General features: G+C 40.3%; 2 protein-coding genes across 2 annotated transcripts; both read left to right on the forward strand.

Moving 5' to 3' along the window:
- Window positions 1-246: 246 nt before the first annotated feature.
- On the forward strand, window positions 247-9,676 carry LOC308095754 (butyrophilin subfamily 2 member A2-like). The gene is made up of 4 exons (XM_080442795.1): window positions 247-330; window positions 778-840; window positions 2,289-2,624; window positions 9,611-9,676. The coding sequence occupies exons 2-3, from the start codon at window positions 783-785 to the stop codon at window positions 2,621-2,623; spliced, it is 393 nt and encodes a 130-aa protein (XP_080298921.1). The 5' UTR covers window positions 247-330; window positions 778-782; the 3' UTR covers window position 2,624; window positions 9,611-9,676.
- Window positions 9,677-14,056: 4,380 nt separating this feature from the next.
- Window positions 14,057-18,813, forward strand: LOC308095403 (uncharacterized protein). The gene is made up of 3 exons (XM_080442462.1): window positions 14,057-14,159; window positions 15,794-16,009; window positions 16,531-18,813. The coding sequence occupies exons 2-3, from the start codon at window positions 15,808-15,810 to the stop codon at window positions 17,511-17,513; spliced, it is 1,185 nt and encodes a 394-aa protein (XP_080298588.1). The 5' UTR covers window positions 14,057-14,159; window positions 15,794-15,807; the 3' UTR covers window positions 17,514-18,813.
- The last annotated feature ends 494 nt before the right edge of the window (window positions 18,814-19,307 follow it).

Raw genomic sequence — 19,307 nt, forward strand, 5'->3', positions numbered from 1 at the left:
TCGAACACCCCAGAGTACATGTATTTGTTTTCATATTTTTATATTTCTTATTTTAAGTGTATTATGTTTATTTTATGTTAGAGAGGTAAATGAGAGTGAGTCAAAGAGATCAATATTGTATTCATCCCCTTTTTTATTTACTGTGTAAAGGCATTTGTTTACCACTGCCTGAACCAATGTGATATTGCATAAGTTCATCAAGATATGAACACACCTTCAGTAGCTGGAATTCTTTGGCATGAACACTTTCACTCTAGTTTTGGCTGTCGTTGTATAGGAGTCGGTAGCATCTTTTCCTTTTCAGATCTAAAGCATCACAATTAGCCAAAGGTAAGAGAATCTGACTTGAAAAGTCTCAATCTTTAATGTATATGTACTATATCGTCTCTGTCTCCAAAACTGTTATTTTCAGGATTAAAATTAAGAAATAGCAAAAATAGCAGATCCACAAGCTCAAAACGCGTTGCTTTGCGCCTCTTCGAGCTTGTAAATCTGCTATGTTGGACACTTTTGTTCTAAAGCTGTAGTATGAAGTAGGGCATTAATTTATGAAAAAAACACAAAAAGTTAAAATATGGAGATAAGAGGTTTCTGGCCAACAGCAATGACATGCTATACTGGATGTTTATGACCAGGTGATGTCGGTTGGATTTGAGATCAGACATCACCGTGCAAAGAAACAACATTACAAATCACAATGATGCACAAATTATTTATAGATAAATATTATTAATTTCAGGTGTGATCATTTGTCTTTTTCTTTTTTTCTTTATGCAGGAGACATGGCTACCGTACAGAGCCCCGGAGTGGACATGGCAGGGGCAACGAGAGGATATCTTGGTAGGTCACCAAAGTGATTCTTATTTCCTAGATGAACCATCAACTGTTGGGGTGGAGGGAGATATGTGCTTCACACTACAACAATAATACATACAACATGATGTCATTATCATTCATAGACACACAAGACAGACCTTTGTTGAAAGTTACATGCAATGCATCACTGACTTAAATGAAAGACAATACAAAATAATAATAATAATAATAATGATAATAATAATAATAATAATAACTAGAAATAAAATGTCTAAGAAATGTTAAGTGTGCCTGCCACTCGCTAAGTGTTTTAACTCCCTTTGATTACTTGTACGTACTTTTACTCAAATACAGTACAGTAATAGTACAACACTGCATCTGGAGTAGCAACAGAATAAATATAAAATATTTTTACCTTACTTTTATTATGTTTTGCTCACTTTATTTAGCTCACTAAGTATTTTTTATCATTTTAACAACTTTTAAGTATTTTTTACTGATTTAAAAATATATTAAGTATTCTATACAGATTTTAACAACTTTTAAGTATTTTTTACTAATTTTAACAACTTTTAAGTATTTTTACAAATTTTAACAACTTTTAAGTATTTATTTTACTGATTTTTTGCAACTTTTGAGTATTCTTTTACTAATTTTAACAACTTTTAAGTATTTCTTACTTAGTTTAAGAATGACATGACAATGCCTGGAAAGTGACACCCAGGACCATGCTCGCCACTAGGGGCGCAGCCACGTCCCAAGTGCCCAGAAAATCTGGCAAGGTTCCAGTCCCACTGGAACCCGCACTGACCATGGTCCACCCATACCCCCAGCTCAGCTGGGGACAAACACACTCAGGCAGATGTATACCATCACCTTGGGATTATTTTTTTTAAATTTCTCCATTATTTTATTTCTGAAAATCTTTTGAAATAATAATGGGAGAAAAATGGTAGGAAATGAAAATAAAAGAAAAGGGATATTTACTCCTAACCCATAAAAATGGGTCCGCGACCCAAAGATGGGTCCTGACACCGTTTGGAAAACACTGGTCTAGATCAGTGCTTCTCAAAGTGCGGTCCAGGGACCCACAGGGGTTCTTGGGGGGGTTCCAGGAGGTCCCCAGCAAAATTGGTTAATTCAGCATCACAATCATGTAAACCGTTTTATCAATTTATACGTTGGCTATTCAAAAATAGCAGCGTGTGTGTGTGTGTGTGTGTGTGTGTGTGTGTGTGTGTGTGTGTGTGTGTGTGCGTGCGTGTCTGTCTGTGATTGCGTGTGCGTGCGTGCGTGCGTGAGTGAGTGCGTGCGTGCGTGCGTGCGTGCGTGCGTGCGTGCGTGCTATTTTTACTATTTTTCATTATGACAAAGCATATACAGGGGGCTTACTGTAAGTGGTTAATTGTAAATATGTTTCAATGAACACTAATAGTTTCATATGTGACTAATTACTTTATTTACTCCAACAGGTGACTTTAAACTCAACACTAAAGGCTATGCCCGGGGTATGATAGGTGAACCTGTCACCCTCCCATTTCACCTCTCTCATGAGATCAGTGCGGTTTCCATGACAATCAGGTGGTTTAAGGAGACAGAGTGCATTTACATGTATAAGAATGGTCAGATGATAGAGAGGGGCTCTGAGGGCAGACTGACCCTGAACACCCAGGAGCTGGAGAAAGGCAACGTGTCTCTGATACTGAAAGACTACAGAGAGACACATGATGGATATTACATCTGTCAGGTCACACATGGGGAACAGGAGGTGGAGGCTGCTGTGAGATTATACAATCGTGGTAAGTGATGTACTGTCACAGTGCGTTATTATTAACCTTGACATGCACAATGATGTATCTCTTCATGTACTGTATAAATGACACTGTGCTTTAATATCTAGAATTGTTTACTGTAATCATTAGAGTCTTTATTATGTTTCATATTGTGGCTGTCATTTTTGTTTGTCATGAATAAATGTCCTTTTTATACTTTGTGGTATACTGTGTCACACAAATGTAGTGAAAATAGCCGATCTGCAATGTGAGAACTTTTTCCGACAAAATGCCCCAAATAGGGACGCCGTGTTGAAAGTCTTTCTGTGGTTTTATAAATACTAGAGGTTCGGGCCGTGCATCTAGCCCTCACACTATAAGCTAAGCTGCCCTCACACCTATGTTGCACCGTCGATCCCACTGATATGGGTATATACGGAGATCTCTGAGGCAACGGCTGTCGTCTTATTTGTGTAACCGCAAGCGCTGTGTAAGTGGGAAAATGTGACGCATATCGCGTAGGAGCACTAATGAGTATTGCGCAATAATGCACAAATACACAGTGTAAGGTAAAAATGAAAGTATGAAATAAGCAAGCATGAAATGTAGTGCACTGGATTTCTCATGGCATGCATTATTATTTGTACATAGTGTGGAAGCTATTGCACTGCTGGTGTGCTAGAAGAAGGCAGACGAATAAACGTCCAACCACTAAGCAATTTTAATATAGGATTGAACCAATTAAAAGTATTAACAAGCATGTGACTGAATAACTAAATAACTACATTGGATCCATTGGAACACAGGTTTTTTCCATTTCCTGAAAAGGCATACAAGGTTTCCCTTGATAGTGACAATCACTGTCTGATATCTGGATCTTTCTGTTTATATTTGAGGTATTTTGATCATAAAGATAATGACTTCAGAGTTATTTGATCCAAGTGACACCTGATGGTGACTTCCGTCATCCAATCATTTTAGGATTAATTAAGTGACATGTCTAAATCAGTGGTTCCTGAACTTTTTAGCTGGAGACCCAAAAGACAAATTTGCTCTCTCTCTAAGTAGTGAAAATACACATCACGATGCTACGCGTTGTGAGCTTGTAGATCGGCTATTTTCACTAGTTCTTAGAATGTTTTTTTCTTTTCTAGAGTGTATTTGATAATGTTTTGATATGACATTCTTTTGATTCTTCTTTTTAATTTATCCATTATTTTATTTTTGAAAATCTTTTGAAACTAGACCACCTGTCGGGGTATATGAGCACCCAAAATATGTGCAGTGTGGGTTATGCACTGTGCACAGACAGTAGATCAGGGATGGAAAGTGACTTTATACTTGGTACCTGTATCACTTCCAACACACATGAACGCGCGTCCCGTCCCCGCTGCGCGGAGCCACAGAGAGCACACACAAACACCCGCTCATAAACAGCCGGAGTGTGTGAGAGCTTCAGAACTTGACAGATGTGATTACATTTCCAAGCATCCTCTGTGTCAGGCCCAGCGCACAAATAAGTAAATGCGTCATATTTCTATAAGAGAAGTCTATAAGTGAAGTATCGTTTTTCTAATCATGGATGTGTTTTGTCTTTTCATGAATCATGAACATGAATGGGAACATGACTAGCATGTGAGTATCAAATCTAATACAAACTGAATGGATCTTAATGTCTTCACAGTGAATTGTGATTGTCTCTTACATTGCAAGTCTAATGTTTTATTAAAAGGATTGTTTGTGTAATTTGCACACATAACCCAAATATGACATTTCTGTTAAATCCCACCAATTATTATTAAGGTTATAAGGATAACAAATCATCTGTTGTGCTGATGTCTCAGTCTACAAATGGAACCAAGTAGACCCTTATTGGTCCATTTGGTTCCATTTGTACACTCTCAGAGTTGTGGGGTTATTTAGCACTATATTGGATCACTCTAATACAATATACTGTTTCCCTCCGCACGGCGGAGGCATCCGAGGTAGACTTACAGATTAGTCCCGTGTAGCGGGTAGTGCTGCGGCTAGGGGCGGCGCTATCTGCGCCTATACCAAATTCCTACGTGGCACTTCCTTCTTCCTCGTTTCCTCTGTGTGCAGAAAGTATTCTCGCAGCTATCTATAGCTTGGAGGAGCTAAGTTAGCCCCTCCATTGAGTGCTTCTGCTGTCGCTCTGCTTGATTTGGCTTTGTGCCGTCTCATTCGGGAGTTTGTCATTTGTTGTTTACGGATTTCCTGACACTGTGTACCTGAACGATACACGGTCTGGTCAACCTGTATTGCGGCACTGAAGGTTTTTGTCCTTTTATTGTTTGTCTCTGTTTGCCGGAACCCTCCCGGTTTGCCTTTGGGCTCGAGGACAGCACCTACCCCATAACAAGGTTGGGAAAAGCAGTGTATGGTTGGCTTATGCGACCTTGCAGTTCTTTTCCCCAAAGTTGAAGCAACACACGCAAGTTCTTTGCACGCTTCTCCTCACAGGGCTGTGCCATCATGTTTTCACAAACTTGTGTGCTCCATGGTGAGCGGGTTATGATATCCCTCTAACCCAGCGTAGATCGACAACACAGGAGTGCACTTTGTATTACCCTTGTGTGTTCCTGATTTTCTCGGCCCATTGAGTGGTCATACATATGTCACAACAAGCACACATTATACAGTCCTATTTTTCCTCCCTGTATAAAGCCGCGGACTAATAAACAAGCGAGTGACAATCCATGTATGCTGCACAGCAGGTGTGTATGTACACACGGTTCTGTTTTTTGCCCCGTATACAGCTATGAGCTCATAAACAGGCTTGCATCACTTGGTGTATATTATAACACGATGGCCTTTCTCTGTGTGGTTTGCGATGTCTGCATGTCCACAGAGGACTCGCATGACAGCTGTATGCATTGCCTTGGACTAGACCATGCACGCTTGGTATCAGAGGACCCCTTGAGCTGCATGCATTGTGACATGCTAGGAGACCATATGCGCATGGCTCAATTCAGAAAGATGCAGGCCTTGGCCTTGGTGGGCGACCATCAGCAGGGTTCTAATCGATGGCGGTGTCCCCCCACGGCTACTCTGGTTGCCCCCCCTTCCAAATGCTGTGCGACTGAGGACTTGGACCACCTCGAACGTAGAGTGGCTGCCCTGCGTGAGGCAGTGAGCACTAAGGATGATGAAGACGATTTGTCTCTTCATGCCCCAGAAGAGCTGGAGTTTGGTGACAGTGCCTCTGTGTTGCATGCAGCACCGTCTACAGCTGGGTCTTTTGCCCCCTCCTACACTGGCAGTGTTGGTTCGGAGTAACCGTTTCCAGCTACTGGTGTGACACGTGCCCTCCTGGAGAAGGTGGCAATGACCCTTGGCCTCGGGTGGGAGGAGCCGGCCAACGATAGACTAATTGTCACCACCTGACCCCAATACACTGTGGCGTTCCGCGAGTGCTGGACTAGAATGTTTCCACCTTTCCAGGGAGGTCAGATCATGGACACTCATGGCAGGGCAAGAGCCCATGGGGATCGGCGGACATCCTACTATGGATGACATGATGGCGTCTATGGTCCTTCCCGATAGTAACATTATCGGCAGAGCACCGAGGCCTGGCCCTGGGAGGGTCATTGACCAACTCCTGAGCTCCACTTTTGGCGTCCTCTCCTCCATGGCCCGCCTTACGAACGCGGCCATGCTGCTTAGCTTCTCCCTGACCCACCTCTGATCCCTACTCTCTAAGGTGGAGGCCAGGACCTTGTCAACGAGGCAATGGAGGTGTCCAGGTGTCTGCTACAGACGGAACTGGCACGGGATAATGGCCAGGCCGTGGCTTCGATCGTGTCCTCGCGACACCACCTTTGACTGTCACAGACAAAATTGCCTTTGTCGGTCCAGAAGGCCTTCAGGAGGTGACCTCGCTTCTCACCAAAGGTGCTATAAGGAAACTAGAACGGCTCAGTGGGTTTTCCATCACAAGTTTCCTCTGAAGGAAGACGGCGGCTGGCGTCCTATCCTGGCCACGGTTGGCATCCACGGCTACACAGACGCCGTCACCTCATGATTACCTTCGTCCAGTGCGGGCTCCTCTGGTTCCCACGTGGGACCTCGGCTTGGTGCTGTCGCGCTTGTTCAGACACCCTTTGAGCCCTTAGACTCTATTTCCCTTAACACTCGCATGACGGCAGTTAGACCATCCCCTATGCAGCCTGACTTCAGATCCAAATTCCTGCTATTCCATTGGCCACTGTCTCCCTTCTGCGCTCCAGACGAGCTGACACCTTGTCCCCTGGCGCTGCGGGGCATAGTGGGTTATACCATTGTTGCAAAATATCTATTAGCATTTCAATTCCACTCAGCTCAGGGAGCTAAAATATTACATCACAAAAATGACTAGATGGTGCCCACAATACTCTGACTCAACTGACATGCTGAATATAAACAGTAGGGATGGAAGCACATAATCTCAAACTGAATAATGTCATTTTCGTTTAAAGAATATCCATTTTAGTGAGCTTAATAATTGAGATAGCAAATCAATTTAAATTACTTTATTATTTATTCCAATATTAACACTTTGTAAATGATGATGAGCCTTATGTGAAGTATCCATTTTCTATATTCATGAATGTGTTTTGTCTTTTCATGAATTGGGAACATGAATGGGAACATGACTAGGCTGTGAGTATCAAATCTATTCTACTTCATGTCCTCTTAATGTCTTCACACTGAATTGTGATTGTATCTTACATTGCTTGAGATTTCAAGTCTAATGTTTTATTAAGAGCATTGTGTGTAATGTGCATACATAACCCAAATGTTAGCTCTTTTTTTTTGCAATTATTATTAAGTCTAGTCCACAACAGTGATTCATGTTGCAATGTGACACATTGTGAGCCTGTAAATCTATGTTTTTCTACTGATTACTACTACTGTGTCTGTCTGTCTGCGTGCGTGCGTGTGTGGGTGCGTGCGTGCATGTGTTAGGGGTTTCACCAACTAGTTGACTTTATAGCTATTTGACTATAACCACAAGTCGACTGTACTGTTGGTACTAGGCAAATTCTTTATTTGATTACATTTTTTATGTAGGCCTACAAGGTAGCAAACTAATTTCAACTAGATTATAGTCACCACTGTACAGTTTTCTTTTAAAAATAATTAACATTATAAACGGAACATATTACCAAGTCACCCACACACTGCCTAACCCAACATCCGTCCAAACGTAGCAGCGATCCGTTGGGAAAGGGCCGGGCGTGGTAGCGAACATAGCAGCAGGTGAGGCCCCAGCTAAACAGGCCGCTCGACGTTCGTTTGTATGGAAGTATTTCACTGAAGATGTGGACAAAAAGTCGGTGGAGTGTAAATTGTGTAAGGCTACACTTAAGTGGTCCTTAACACTCACGTGACAGCATAAAGTCCACCTACCACACAGACCAGGTCAAATTATTTTTCCTGCGATTTCATTGGCCACTGTCTCCCCTCGGCCTCGGGGCTCTTTCCCATATCTCCAGAGACTCCCTCTTCCCTACTGCTGTCTCTACTGAAACCTCCGTTTCCTGTCTCCATTGAGACTCCCTTTTCCCTACTAGTATCTCTACTGAGACCTCCGTTTCATATCTCCAGAGACTCCTTCCCATACACCAACATTGTTCATGTGAAGTAGTTTGTTTATGCTCATTTATTGAAATGATAAAAATCACTATAGTATGCTGCATTGGTCTCCGTCTTTCCGAGGGGGCTATCGAAGCTCTGGATGTCATAGCTCCACTTTAATGGTAAACAGAACCCAGACAAACACTATCATGAGGATTCAATGATCATTGCGTCTGTTTTATCACCCAAAAACAAGTTTAATATATATATATATATGGTAGATAATGTTTTGTAAGAGTCATGAGTTGTGACAGTACTTTTCAAGGGGATTAGCTTGCTGTGACCTGATATATTTGACTGTGTCATTTCTTGTTTAATCATGAATGTGTTTTGTCTTTTCATGAATTATGAACATGAATGGGAACATGACTAGTACGTGAGTATCAAATCTATTCTACTTCATGTCCTCCAATGTGTTTTCAGATTTACATCAAGTTCTCACGCTCACCATAGCAGAGCACAAACTGAATGGATCTTAATGTCTTCACACTGAATTGTGATTGTATCTTACATAGCTTGAGGTTTCAAGTCTAATGTTGTATTAAAATCATTATTCGTGTAATTTGCACACATAACCCTAAATGCTAACCTGCAAGCTTCTTCCATTTGGCGGAGTCAGGTTACCTAAATGCTACCTTTTTGCTAAATCCCACAAATTATTATTAAGGTTATGAGGATAACAAATCATCTGTTGTACTTATGTCTTAGTCTGCGGTTTTAATACAATATGAATATGAGGTCCTTTAGTGGGTTCCAGGGGGTCCTATACATGTTTGATAATAAGGAACCAAATGGACCATTACCGGTCTGTTACTCTGAGAGTGTACAAATGGAACCAAATGCACCCTTATTGGTCCATTTGGGTCCATTTGTACACTTATGGGGTTCCATGGCATGATGTAGTGTTTTCCAAACAGTGGGTTGGGACCCAATTTTGGGTCACTAGTAAATATCCCTTTTTTGTTTGTTTTCTACATTTTGATTAGATTTTTTTCACAAGATTTTCAAAACAATGATTTTTTTTAATACTGCTGGTATTATCAAAATAATTTATTGAATACAAAATAAAAGAAAACCTTCAAAAAAAGTTTAAAAAGTAGTGAAAATACAGATCTATGATCTCACAACGCATCGCATCGTGGAGGGCTGTGCGCTTGTAGATCGGTAATTTTCACTAGTTGGGTCCCAGGGAGACATCAAATTACTCTTTTGGGTCTCGAACCACTGGTCTACAATGTGATCAAGTTTATCTTAATATGTTTGTGTTGTGTGTGTGTGTGTGTGTGTGTGTGTGTGTGTGTGTGTGTGTGTGTGTGTGTGTGTGTGTGTGTGTGTGTGTGTGTGTGTGTGTGTGTTTGATGTCTTTCAATCTGGTTTTAAAGCATTTCACAGTACCGAGTCAGCGCTGTTGAGGGTGGTCAATGATGTGCTATTGACCACTGACAAAGGTAACACTGCTATTTTGCTACTCCTTGACTTGACCTCTGCTTTTGACACCCTGGATCACAAGACTCTAATCTCCCGTTTGGAGCAGTGTGTTGGTGTCACAGACACTGCCCTAGACTGGTTTAGGTCTTATCTATCTGAGAGATGTTTCTCAGTCAAATTTGGAGATTTTGTGTCATTCTCCACGCCCCTGTCTTCCGGAGTCCCCCAGGGCTCGATCCTTGGGCCTATACTTTTCTCCCTTTATCTTCTCCCCCTGGGACTAATTTTTAAGAAGCATGGCATCTCATACCATCTCTATGCAGATGATTCTCAAATCTACATGCCCTTAAAGAAGGAAAGTAATAGCTCCCTGACACCACTTCTAGATTGTCTAAATGATGTGAAAACCTGGATGGCTTTTAACTTTCTAAGTGTCAATGAAAAAAAGACAGAGGTCATAGTGTTTGGGCCTAGTGGTCCTGGCATTATACCCACCAATCTGGGCCCCCTACAGTCATATGTGAAACCTGTTGTCTCCAACTTTGGAGTAAAATTTGACAATCTGCTCAAATTAGACAAACAGGTAAATGCTGTGGTCAGCTCCAGCTTCTATCATCTGAGACTTAAATCAGTTCTGTCCTTCAATGATTTTGAGCGCGTCATTCACGCCTTTATTTCCACACGTCTGGACTACTGTAACGCGCAATATGTCGGGCTAAATCAAGCCTCCTTGGCACGCCTGCAGCTAGTCCAAAATTCTGCGGCACACCTCCTGACAGGAACCAGTAGGCGTGAGCACATTACGCCCGTGCTGGCCTCACTCCACTGGCTACCTGTTCGTTTCAGAATTGATTTTAATTTTTTATTGTTTGTTTTTAAATCCCTGAATGGCTTGGCACCTCAGTACCTCTCTGACCTCATAAAGGTCTATACCCCCCCAAGGTCACTGCGGTCTGCTGGCCAGCTAAGACTCGAGGTCACAGTAAGGACCAAATTAAAGACCAGAGGCGACCGAGCCTTCGCTGCCATAGCCCCCACCCTATGGAATGCGCTCCCCCCTCCATGTTAAAAGGGCCCCCACCATTGAGACTTTTAAATCTCGGCTTAAGACACACCTTTACACCTTGGCATTTTAACCCCGCTTGAGAGTTTTCTGTTGGTCTATGTCTTATTTGTTTTATGTGTGTTTGCTGGTGTTTTCTGTGTTTTTAGCATATTTTAGCTTGTATTTTGCATGATTTTCTGTACAGCACTTTGTAAACCCTTAACCCTGGTTGTGAAATGTGCTATACAAATAAAGTGGATTGGATTGGATTGGATTGTGTGTGTGTGTGTGTGTGTGTGTGTGTGTGTGTGTGTGTGTATGTGCGTGTCGTGCGTGCGTGCGTGCGTCGGTATGTATAGCATTACATAATATTACACATTATATTACAAATATGACTAGATGGTGCCCACAATAGACTACTCCTTAAAACAGTAGAAATGGAAGCAGATAATCTCAAACTGAATAATTTTAATCATTTGAAAGATTATCCATTTTAGCTCAATGAGCTCAATAATTAAGGTATCCGATCAATTTAAATCCTTTCATTATTTATTCCACTATTAACAATTTGTACATTTTGAGTTATATCATATATTTGTACCCATGTTTTAATCATGCTGTGTTTTGTCTTTTCATGAATTATGAACATGAATGGGAACATGACTAGTTCGTGAGTATCAAATCTATTCTACTCTACTTCATGTCTTCCAATGTGTTTTTAGATTTACATCAAGTTCTCACAATAGCAGAACACCAACTGAATGGATCTTAAATGTTTTATGACATTCATTTTCACTTTTTTTTATTTTTTATGTTCTTTTGGGAGTTTTATGACCTCAATTAGACCCCAAAAACCTGAACTTTGAACATTCAGTGTTGTAAAACTGAATGTCATGAAACATTTAATGTCTTCACAGTGAATTGTGATTGTATCTTACTCTTTTTGCAATGCAAGATACAGTAGGCCTACAGTAAGACTTTTATTATATGAAATATAATATGATGTGACTCAAGATCAGTTATCACTTAAAAGGATCACTTTAGACACAATCAGTGGTGGAAAAAGTACTAAAATGTTTTACTTAAGTAAAAGTATCAATACTGCAATGTAGAAGTACTCTGTTACAAGTAAAAGTCCGGAATTCAAAATGTACTTGAGTAAAAGTACAAAAGTATTGGTATCAAAATGTACTTAAAGTACCAAAAGTAAAAGTACTAAAATGTTTGAAAATAGCAGATCTACAAGCTCACAACGCGTTGCGGTGCAACACGTTGTGAGCTTGTAGATCGGCTATTTTCAAATAGCCTAGTTATACAATAGGGCTAAAGTGGTTAATGTATGTTTTATAATGTAATAATTTATATCTGCAAAGTAACTATTAACTAAAGTTTTCAAATAATTGTAGTGGAGTAAAAGTAAAATATTTGCCTCTGAGAGTAGTGGAGTAGAAGTAAAAGTATTGAAAGTGGGAAATAGTCCAGTAAAGTAAAAAATCCTCAAAAGTGTACTTAAGTACAGTACTTGAGTAAATGTACTTAGTTACTTTACACCACTGGACACAATAAACAAACAATTTATTTGAATACATTTTCAAATTGTTTGAATTAAAATTGCAGCACCTCCAACCCTGTTCTTTATTACTCTATTCTTGTGATCCAAGAGCCGAGATGTGTCTCTTTTAAATAAACTATTTTGTGTTCAAATGAGACAAGTGCTTAACCACTTAAACCCACACTTCATTGAGTGGGGCCTCCCAGGGGTCCTTACTTCGTTCCCTCGTTTTTTCCCTCTATACCAAATCTCCTGTTGTCAGCTTGTAGATCTGGTATTTTTGCCAAATGCTCGCCTAATTTTGCCAAATGTTTTGCCTAATATTAGGATTGCTATAGGATTCACATAGTTATCACCTTGTTGTAAATAAAAGGTGAATTCAAACTCAACATTCAAACCAATAATAATACAAAGCTACTGTATAAGGATTGCATAGAGATGTAACCATGCTGAGATCAAAGAAATACATACAACTGAGATATATATATATATATATATATATATATATATATATATATATATATATATATATATATATATATATATATATATATATATATATATATATATATATTTAATATTACTAAAAGACTGCAGCAACCCTAGCAGTCAATTGTATTTGTAATGCACTTTTCCCAATTGAAATTACTTTAAAGTAATATTACAAAACAAATTGTACTAGTTTTAATAATTAAAAAATAATGACCCAAATTATCAGGTCAACCAAATGCTTGTAGTTGAGCACTGTGAGGAGAGTGACATCATTATGCACATCATACACAGGAATCCAGTGGTGGAAAGGAACTAAGAACATTTACTCAAGTACTCTTAAGTACAGTTGTGAGGTGTTTTTACTTTACTGGAGTATTTCCAATTTTCCATACTTTTACTTCTACTCCACTACATCTCAGAGGTAAATATTATACTTTTACTCCGCTACAATTATTAGAAAATTATTCTATGATAAATAAGCGAGATGTCTCGCTATGGGCGAGCTCCCTGTGGTCTCAGGGGGGCGATCGCGGCTTGTGTGCATTTGACGAATACCCTGGGGCTCAGGGACATCCCGAACGGTAGTACCATGTATTCGTGGTGGGTATATTGGGATATGAAAATAGGCGTCCTTCAGGTCTATTGATGTAAACCAGTCTCCCTGCCGTATCATGTGGAGGAGAGACGAGGTTGTTAGCATCCTGAATTTGAACACTTTTAGATACCGATTGAGAGCCCTCAGGTCCAGTACCGGACGTACCCTGTGGCCTCGGGTCCAATAAAGTTATTGTATTTTAATATAAAGTATTGGTGTATACTATATCGGCCATTAGAAAATAGCTGATCTACAAGCTCACAATGCAACACGATGCGACGCATTGTGAGCTTGTCGATCTGCTATTTTCTAAAAAACACATTTGAAAACACGTGAAATGGGACATTCTACATAATGAGTACTTTTGACTTTTGTTACTTTAAGTACATTTTGATGCCAATACTTTTGTACTTTTACTCAAGTAAATTTTAAATACTGACTTTTACTTGCAGTATTGATACTTTTACTTCAGTAAAACATTTCAGTACTTTTTCCACCACTGCAGGAATCAGTCATTCTTTACTCATTAGCTCATATTTACATTCATATTTACAATAATAGGTTTATAATTATCTGATACGTTCATATTAGTTTTAAGCTGCCTGTTCTTCATCATGTACTTGTATCCAGACATCAATGTGATTCGATATCAAATTTATAGTCTAGTCAGTATATCATGTTAATCTGATGAAGAGTTTTTATTATTTAAAACACATCTTAACTGTCTTTATGTGGTTACAGGTGCTACAGCTGAACACCATCTCAGAGATGAGAAACCAGAGAAGGAGACTAGACGAATTAAATCAAGTCGTCAGCTTGGTAAGTACGAGAGGTGATAACAAAATGTGTGTGTGTGTGTGTGTGTGTGTGTGTGTGTGTGTGTGTGTGTGTGTGTGTGTGTGTGTGTGTGTGTGTGTGTGTGTGTCAGGGGCGTAGCACCAAATTCTGGGCCCTGGGGACAAAGATTCACTGTGGGCCCCCCTAAGATTTTTTTTCTTTAAAAAAGACCCCAAAAATACTTTTTTTTTTTTTTTTTTTTTTTTTGGGGGGGGGGGGCCTAGTAACTCAGTACCACTTACACCCCCCCTGTGACGCCCCTGTGTGTGTGTGTGTGTGTGTGTGTGTGTGTGTGTGTGTGTGTGCGTGTGCGTGCGTGCGCGTGCGTGCGTGCGTGCGTGCGTGCGTGGGTGCGTGTGTGCGTGTGTGCGTGCATGCGTGCGTGTCATGACAAACGTAACATTTAATCACATTTGTGAGCAATAATGATATGTGTCATTCAGGGTGACAAAATCTTGTCATTCAGTGTAACACCAATACTTTATATTAAAATACTATAACTTTATTGAAATTTTTACTCTCAGGTAAAAATGACCTTCAGGTCAAAACCTGTGCAACCTAGACATAGGATCTAAATGTCTCAATACGAGAGCAGGGAGACCAATTATAACCATTGTACCAATTATAACCATTGCATTGTTATTGTATGTAATAACATACTCTACCATACAGATTGGACAAAATGCAATTTAATTCACAGAAACATACACTGAAGGACAGATTTTATACATAAACATATCTGATAACCCCGCCCACCCTGGAATGCCATTCTCAAACCCAAGATGAGAGGGTGACGACTCTGCTAAAAACCTGTTAAAACTGCAGAGGTGGACTTGAGCCACGCACCGCCGAGCGAGTCGCCTTACAGAGTGTCGCAAAGTCCGCTTCAGCTGACTCAGCGGCGTCTGTGTTATCCCGATAGGGACAGAAGCGTAGATCATCATGTCCACTGTCAGCATGTGACGTCACGGATACCTTGGAACGTCAAATAGTGCCATATGGTCAAATTTGTCCTCAGCCGTCACCTGTTTAATGGCTGGAGCACACACACACACACACACACACACCCGCACGCGCGCGTAACGTGTACATATATACACACACACACACACACACACACACACACACACACACACACACACACACACACACACACACACACACACACACACACACACACACACACACACCCTATACACACACACACACACACACACACACACACACACACACACACACACACACACTCACCCACACACACCCACCCACCCACCCCCCCTCCCCCCCCCACACACACACACACACACACACACACACACACACACACACACACACACACACACACACACACACACACACACACACACACACACACACACACACACACACACCCTATACACACACACACACACACACACACACACACACACCCACCCACCCCCCCTCCCCCCCACACACACACACACACACACACACACACACACACACACACACACACACACACACACACACACACACACACACACACACACACACACACACACACACAGTACATGGAATTACAATGTCTGTGGTTAATTTAAACATATATGATCTATCTCTTTGTTCTGTAAAAGAGAGACAACTGGATATGCAAGAGCTTCAGAAATTGATCCTGGACCGGGAGGACCTACACACCCAAGTACAGAAGCTTACAGTTCAACTGAAGAAACGAGAGAGTGTACTGGAGCAGACCATGATAAGTCTAGAAGAGAAAGACCAACAACTGAAAGAAAGTAATAAACTGACAACAGAAACAAGCAAAACGCTGAAGCATCAAAACACACAGCTTGGTGAGAATTGTACTATTAAAAACGTCATCTCACTACATGATTGGTCTGTCATTGGAGCTCAGCAGATCTGTCTGTTTCTTTAAAAAGTAACACAACAACAAGAAACTAGTAAATAGATTATTTTCACAATTGCAAAATGTCTGAAAATATCATAAACTTTAAGAATAATAAACTTTTATTTGTTTGGAGAAGTTGAGGTCTGAATCATACGGTGAATTAACACAAGAACATCATAGGTGTGAATGTGATGACAAACGATGCATCTAAACAGTATTTTATTTTTGGTACTAAACCTAATAGTTCCATTTAACACCCAAAGGTAAACGGTCGTACACACACATACTGTATCTTCAGGACAAATTTGACTAATCTAAATTTCACCAATTTCACTAATGACCTTCATCACATCTCTGATGATGGCAACTATGCTGAAACCTTAATGCATATTATCAATGTTATTATTCCACAAAGTATATAGTATACCACAAATAATAAAACCAACCCCCCATCTTGTTTTCAAGGTTCTTCCACAACTAAGCAAATGCTGACAAAGATAAAGATCCAGGAAGCAGAGAAGTGTCTGAAGACAGTGAGGGCTGAGTTCATTGACAGAGTCTCAGAGCCCATCCTGAATTCTCTAATGGACAGACTTCTGTATAAGAAAGTAATCAATGATGAAGAAATGGAGTCGGTCAGAGTGAAATTAGAAAGGTCAGAAAAAGCACGGGGAATTATTGACATGGTGCGGAAAAAGGGAAACAATGCAAGTTCAGAAATGATTGACATCCTTGAACAGCTGGACCCTAACCTTAGTGAACAGCTGCATGAATGTTACAGCACCTACCAGGAGGCAGAGGCCCAGGCCAAAGAGATAATTCAGAGGGACAGTGAGGATAGGAAACAAAAGGAGGAGCAGGAGATGATGGAGAGGTTTGAGAAGGAGCTTAAGGAATCTCTGAGGGAGAAAGATGAAACCATCCTAGAGCTTACGGAAAAAATCAGTGAGGTTGAGTATCAATTGACTGAACTGAAGAAACAAATGAGGGAAGAGAGGGATGAAGAGAATAAAAGAGACCTGGAACAAAAGCTGAGGAAGGAGTCTGAGAGAAAAGAGGAGATGAGGAGAAAGGTGGATATGGTTATATTCCAGAGAGAGAATGAGAAGAGAGAGATGGAGGAAAGACATAGACAGGAAATAAAGAAGATGCCAGAGGCATTTGGAGGAGAAGCGAGAGTGGAAGCAGAGAGATACTTGATTAAGGTTCTACTTCCTGAGATCTTCAGCAGCATCATGATCTCAAAGACAACGATGCAGAGAGAGTTTGAGAGACAACTTGAGGAGAAGAACAGAGAGATTAAAGAGTTAGAGGAGAGACAGAAACTAGAATTCTCAAATTCTGCCCGAACCCGACCCAACCCGACCCAACCCGACCCAACGTTTTTGGGCCTAAATCCAAGAATGTATGCCAACTGGTCGGGCCAGGTCAAGCCTAGGGATCTGTGAAGAAAAAAAAAAGGGAAAAAAAAAAATATTATCCCCAACAACAAAAAAAATCAACTGCCCCTAGCGGCCTTCCTAGCCTGTGTTATGAAAGATCAATGGGTGACAATGACCAAAACTCAATCGAAAATCGGCGATCGAAAATCGGTGAAAGTGGCCGTTTTCAAGATGCCATTATCTCTGGAACGAAAGTTCCAATCTGCTCACTTCAAAGCTTGTTGTATGCGTGACTTTGAGGACATTAAGGAAACAATGACACTTTTTCGTTTTTTCGGGCCCAAAAGTATCAGAATGATGGTGGAGAAGAATAGAGAGACGTCTGAGAGAAGAGTTAGAGGAGATTGTTCAGTTGTTCAGGAGAATCTGAACTTACTGGAAAAAAGAAAGCATACCAGCAGAAAGTGTAGGAGAGATAAAATGTGAGGGAGGAGAAAGGAGAGAGTCATGGTGAGGGACATGTTTTAGCAGGAGTAGAGAACAGTCAGGTTATGTCTGGTAATGAAGGGGGAATTATTATTAGATGTGAAACTGCATTAACTTTGAGCTGAGACTGTATTTTACAACCACATATGGTGACACTGAGAACCACTAGCTCACAATACCAGTGTGTGCATAATTTAACTATAATGTGAGTACAAGATACACTTATTCTTCTCAAGTATGTAATAATATAGTGGTGTTAATCTATGTAAGTTTCTCATCACATTACATATAGAGTAGCTCTCTGTTACACTTTTATATTTGTGTTCTATGTAAAAGGGTTCTATTATTTTATTATGTAATGTTGCATTGCTTGGTAGCCCCACTGAAAGTCATTAATTCAGCTCAGACCTGGCTGGGAGGATACCTTCCATCAAGCATCAACCAATCAATCATGAAGAAGGCCTACTTAAACGCTATCAGCAGCTGTGTCAGTTGTCAGTGTGTTACATGCTGTCCATTGAGTTGCATTGGGTACTAAAAGTTTAGTGACCCTCTGTGCTAGTACACCCCACATATTTTGAGTTTGTGAACCCGCTAAGTGACTATACTGAGTGATTCCAACCATAACCCTGTTGTGGCTTTTGTTTGTAACTACCAGCGCCAGCTTTGTGTAACCGAACCCTTTTGATAAAGATTAGATTAGTTAAATTAGATTAGATTTCTGTTGTAATTTTGATTTGGTGTAGGTTAGGATAGACAGAGGTTTATAGTATAGGTTTAGCTTGTTTTATTGCTTTGCCCCTGGGGTTATTTTCTGTTTGTGTAAAATCAATTTCTTTCATTGTAAAATTCTGTATTGAAATTCCTTTGTAAAACTCATTTAAAAACTCACATAAACCAAAAAAAGAAGGTAAATAATAAAACTTCACAACTTTATGTCATAGTCCTTTTATTCCCCTAGACGGGATTGTAACACTCATTAGCAAAGCTTGTGCTGTATGAAGTTTAAACGATATTTCTCTACATTTCCATAATAAATGTTCTGTAGTTTCTGTTAATTCATATCAATGATTATTAGGATCGTGGTGATGGTGATACTGATAAACTATGTTTCATATGAATTGGGGAGATTTAAAGTGATGTTAAGTATTTCATCATTCATATGAATGGCCAGATAAACTTCACTATGACTCCATAGATACACTGGTCTCAGCATTAATACAATTATTTTATAACTCCTGCGTGATGCTTAGCAGAAACACACTGGTCTCAGATCAGCATTAATATAAATACACTTCTTTGATAACTGCTGTGTGATGCTCATTGCAGAAACTCACTGGTCTCAGATCAGCATTCCTACACTTCTTTATTACT

The sequence above is a fragment of the Gymnoscopelus braueri genome, assembly GCF_963280865.1.
Source record: "Gymnoscopelus braueri genome assembly, chromosome: 11".
NCBI lineage: Eukaryota > Metazoa > Chordata > Actinopteri > Myctophiformes > Myctophidae > Gymnoscopelus > Gymnoscopelus braueri.

What these genes read in the sequence shown, in the direction of transcription:
- LOC308095754 (XM_080442795.1), top strand. Translation starts at nt 783, where the DNA reads ATGGCTACCGTACAGAGCCCCGGAGTGGACATGGCAGGGGCAACGAGA. An exon ending in GGCAACGAGAGGATATCTTG is followed by an intron (nt 841 to 2,288) that starts GTAGGTCACCAA and finishes TTACTCCAACAG; the next exon opens with GTGACTTTAAACTCAACACT.
- LOC308095403 (XM_080442462.1), top strand. Translation starts at nt 15,808, where the DNA reads ATGCAAGAGCTTCAGAAATTGATCCTGGACCGGGAGGACCTACACACC. An exon ending in GCATCAAAACACACAGCTTG is followed by an intron (nt 16,010 to 16,530) that starts GTGAGAATTGTA and finishes CTTGTTTTCAAG; the next exon opens with GTTCTTCCACAACTAAGCAA.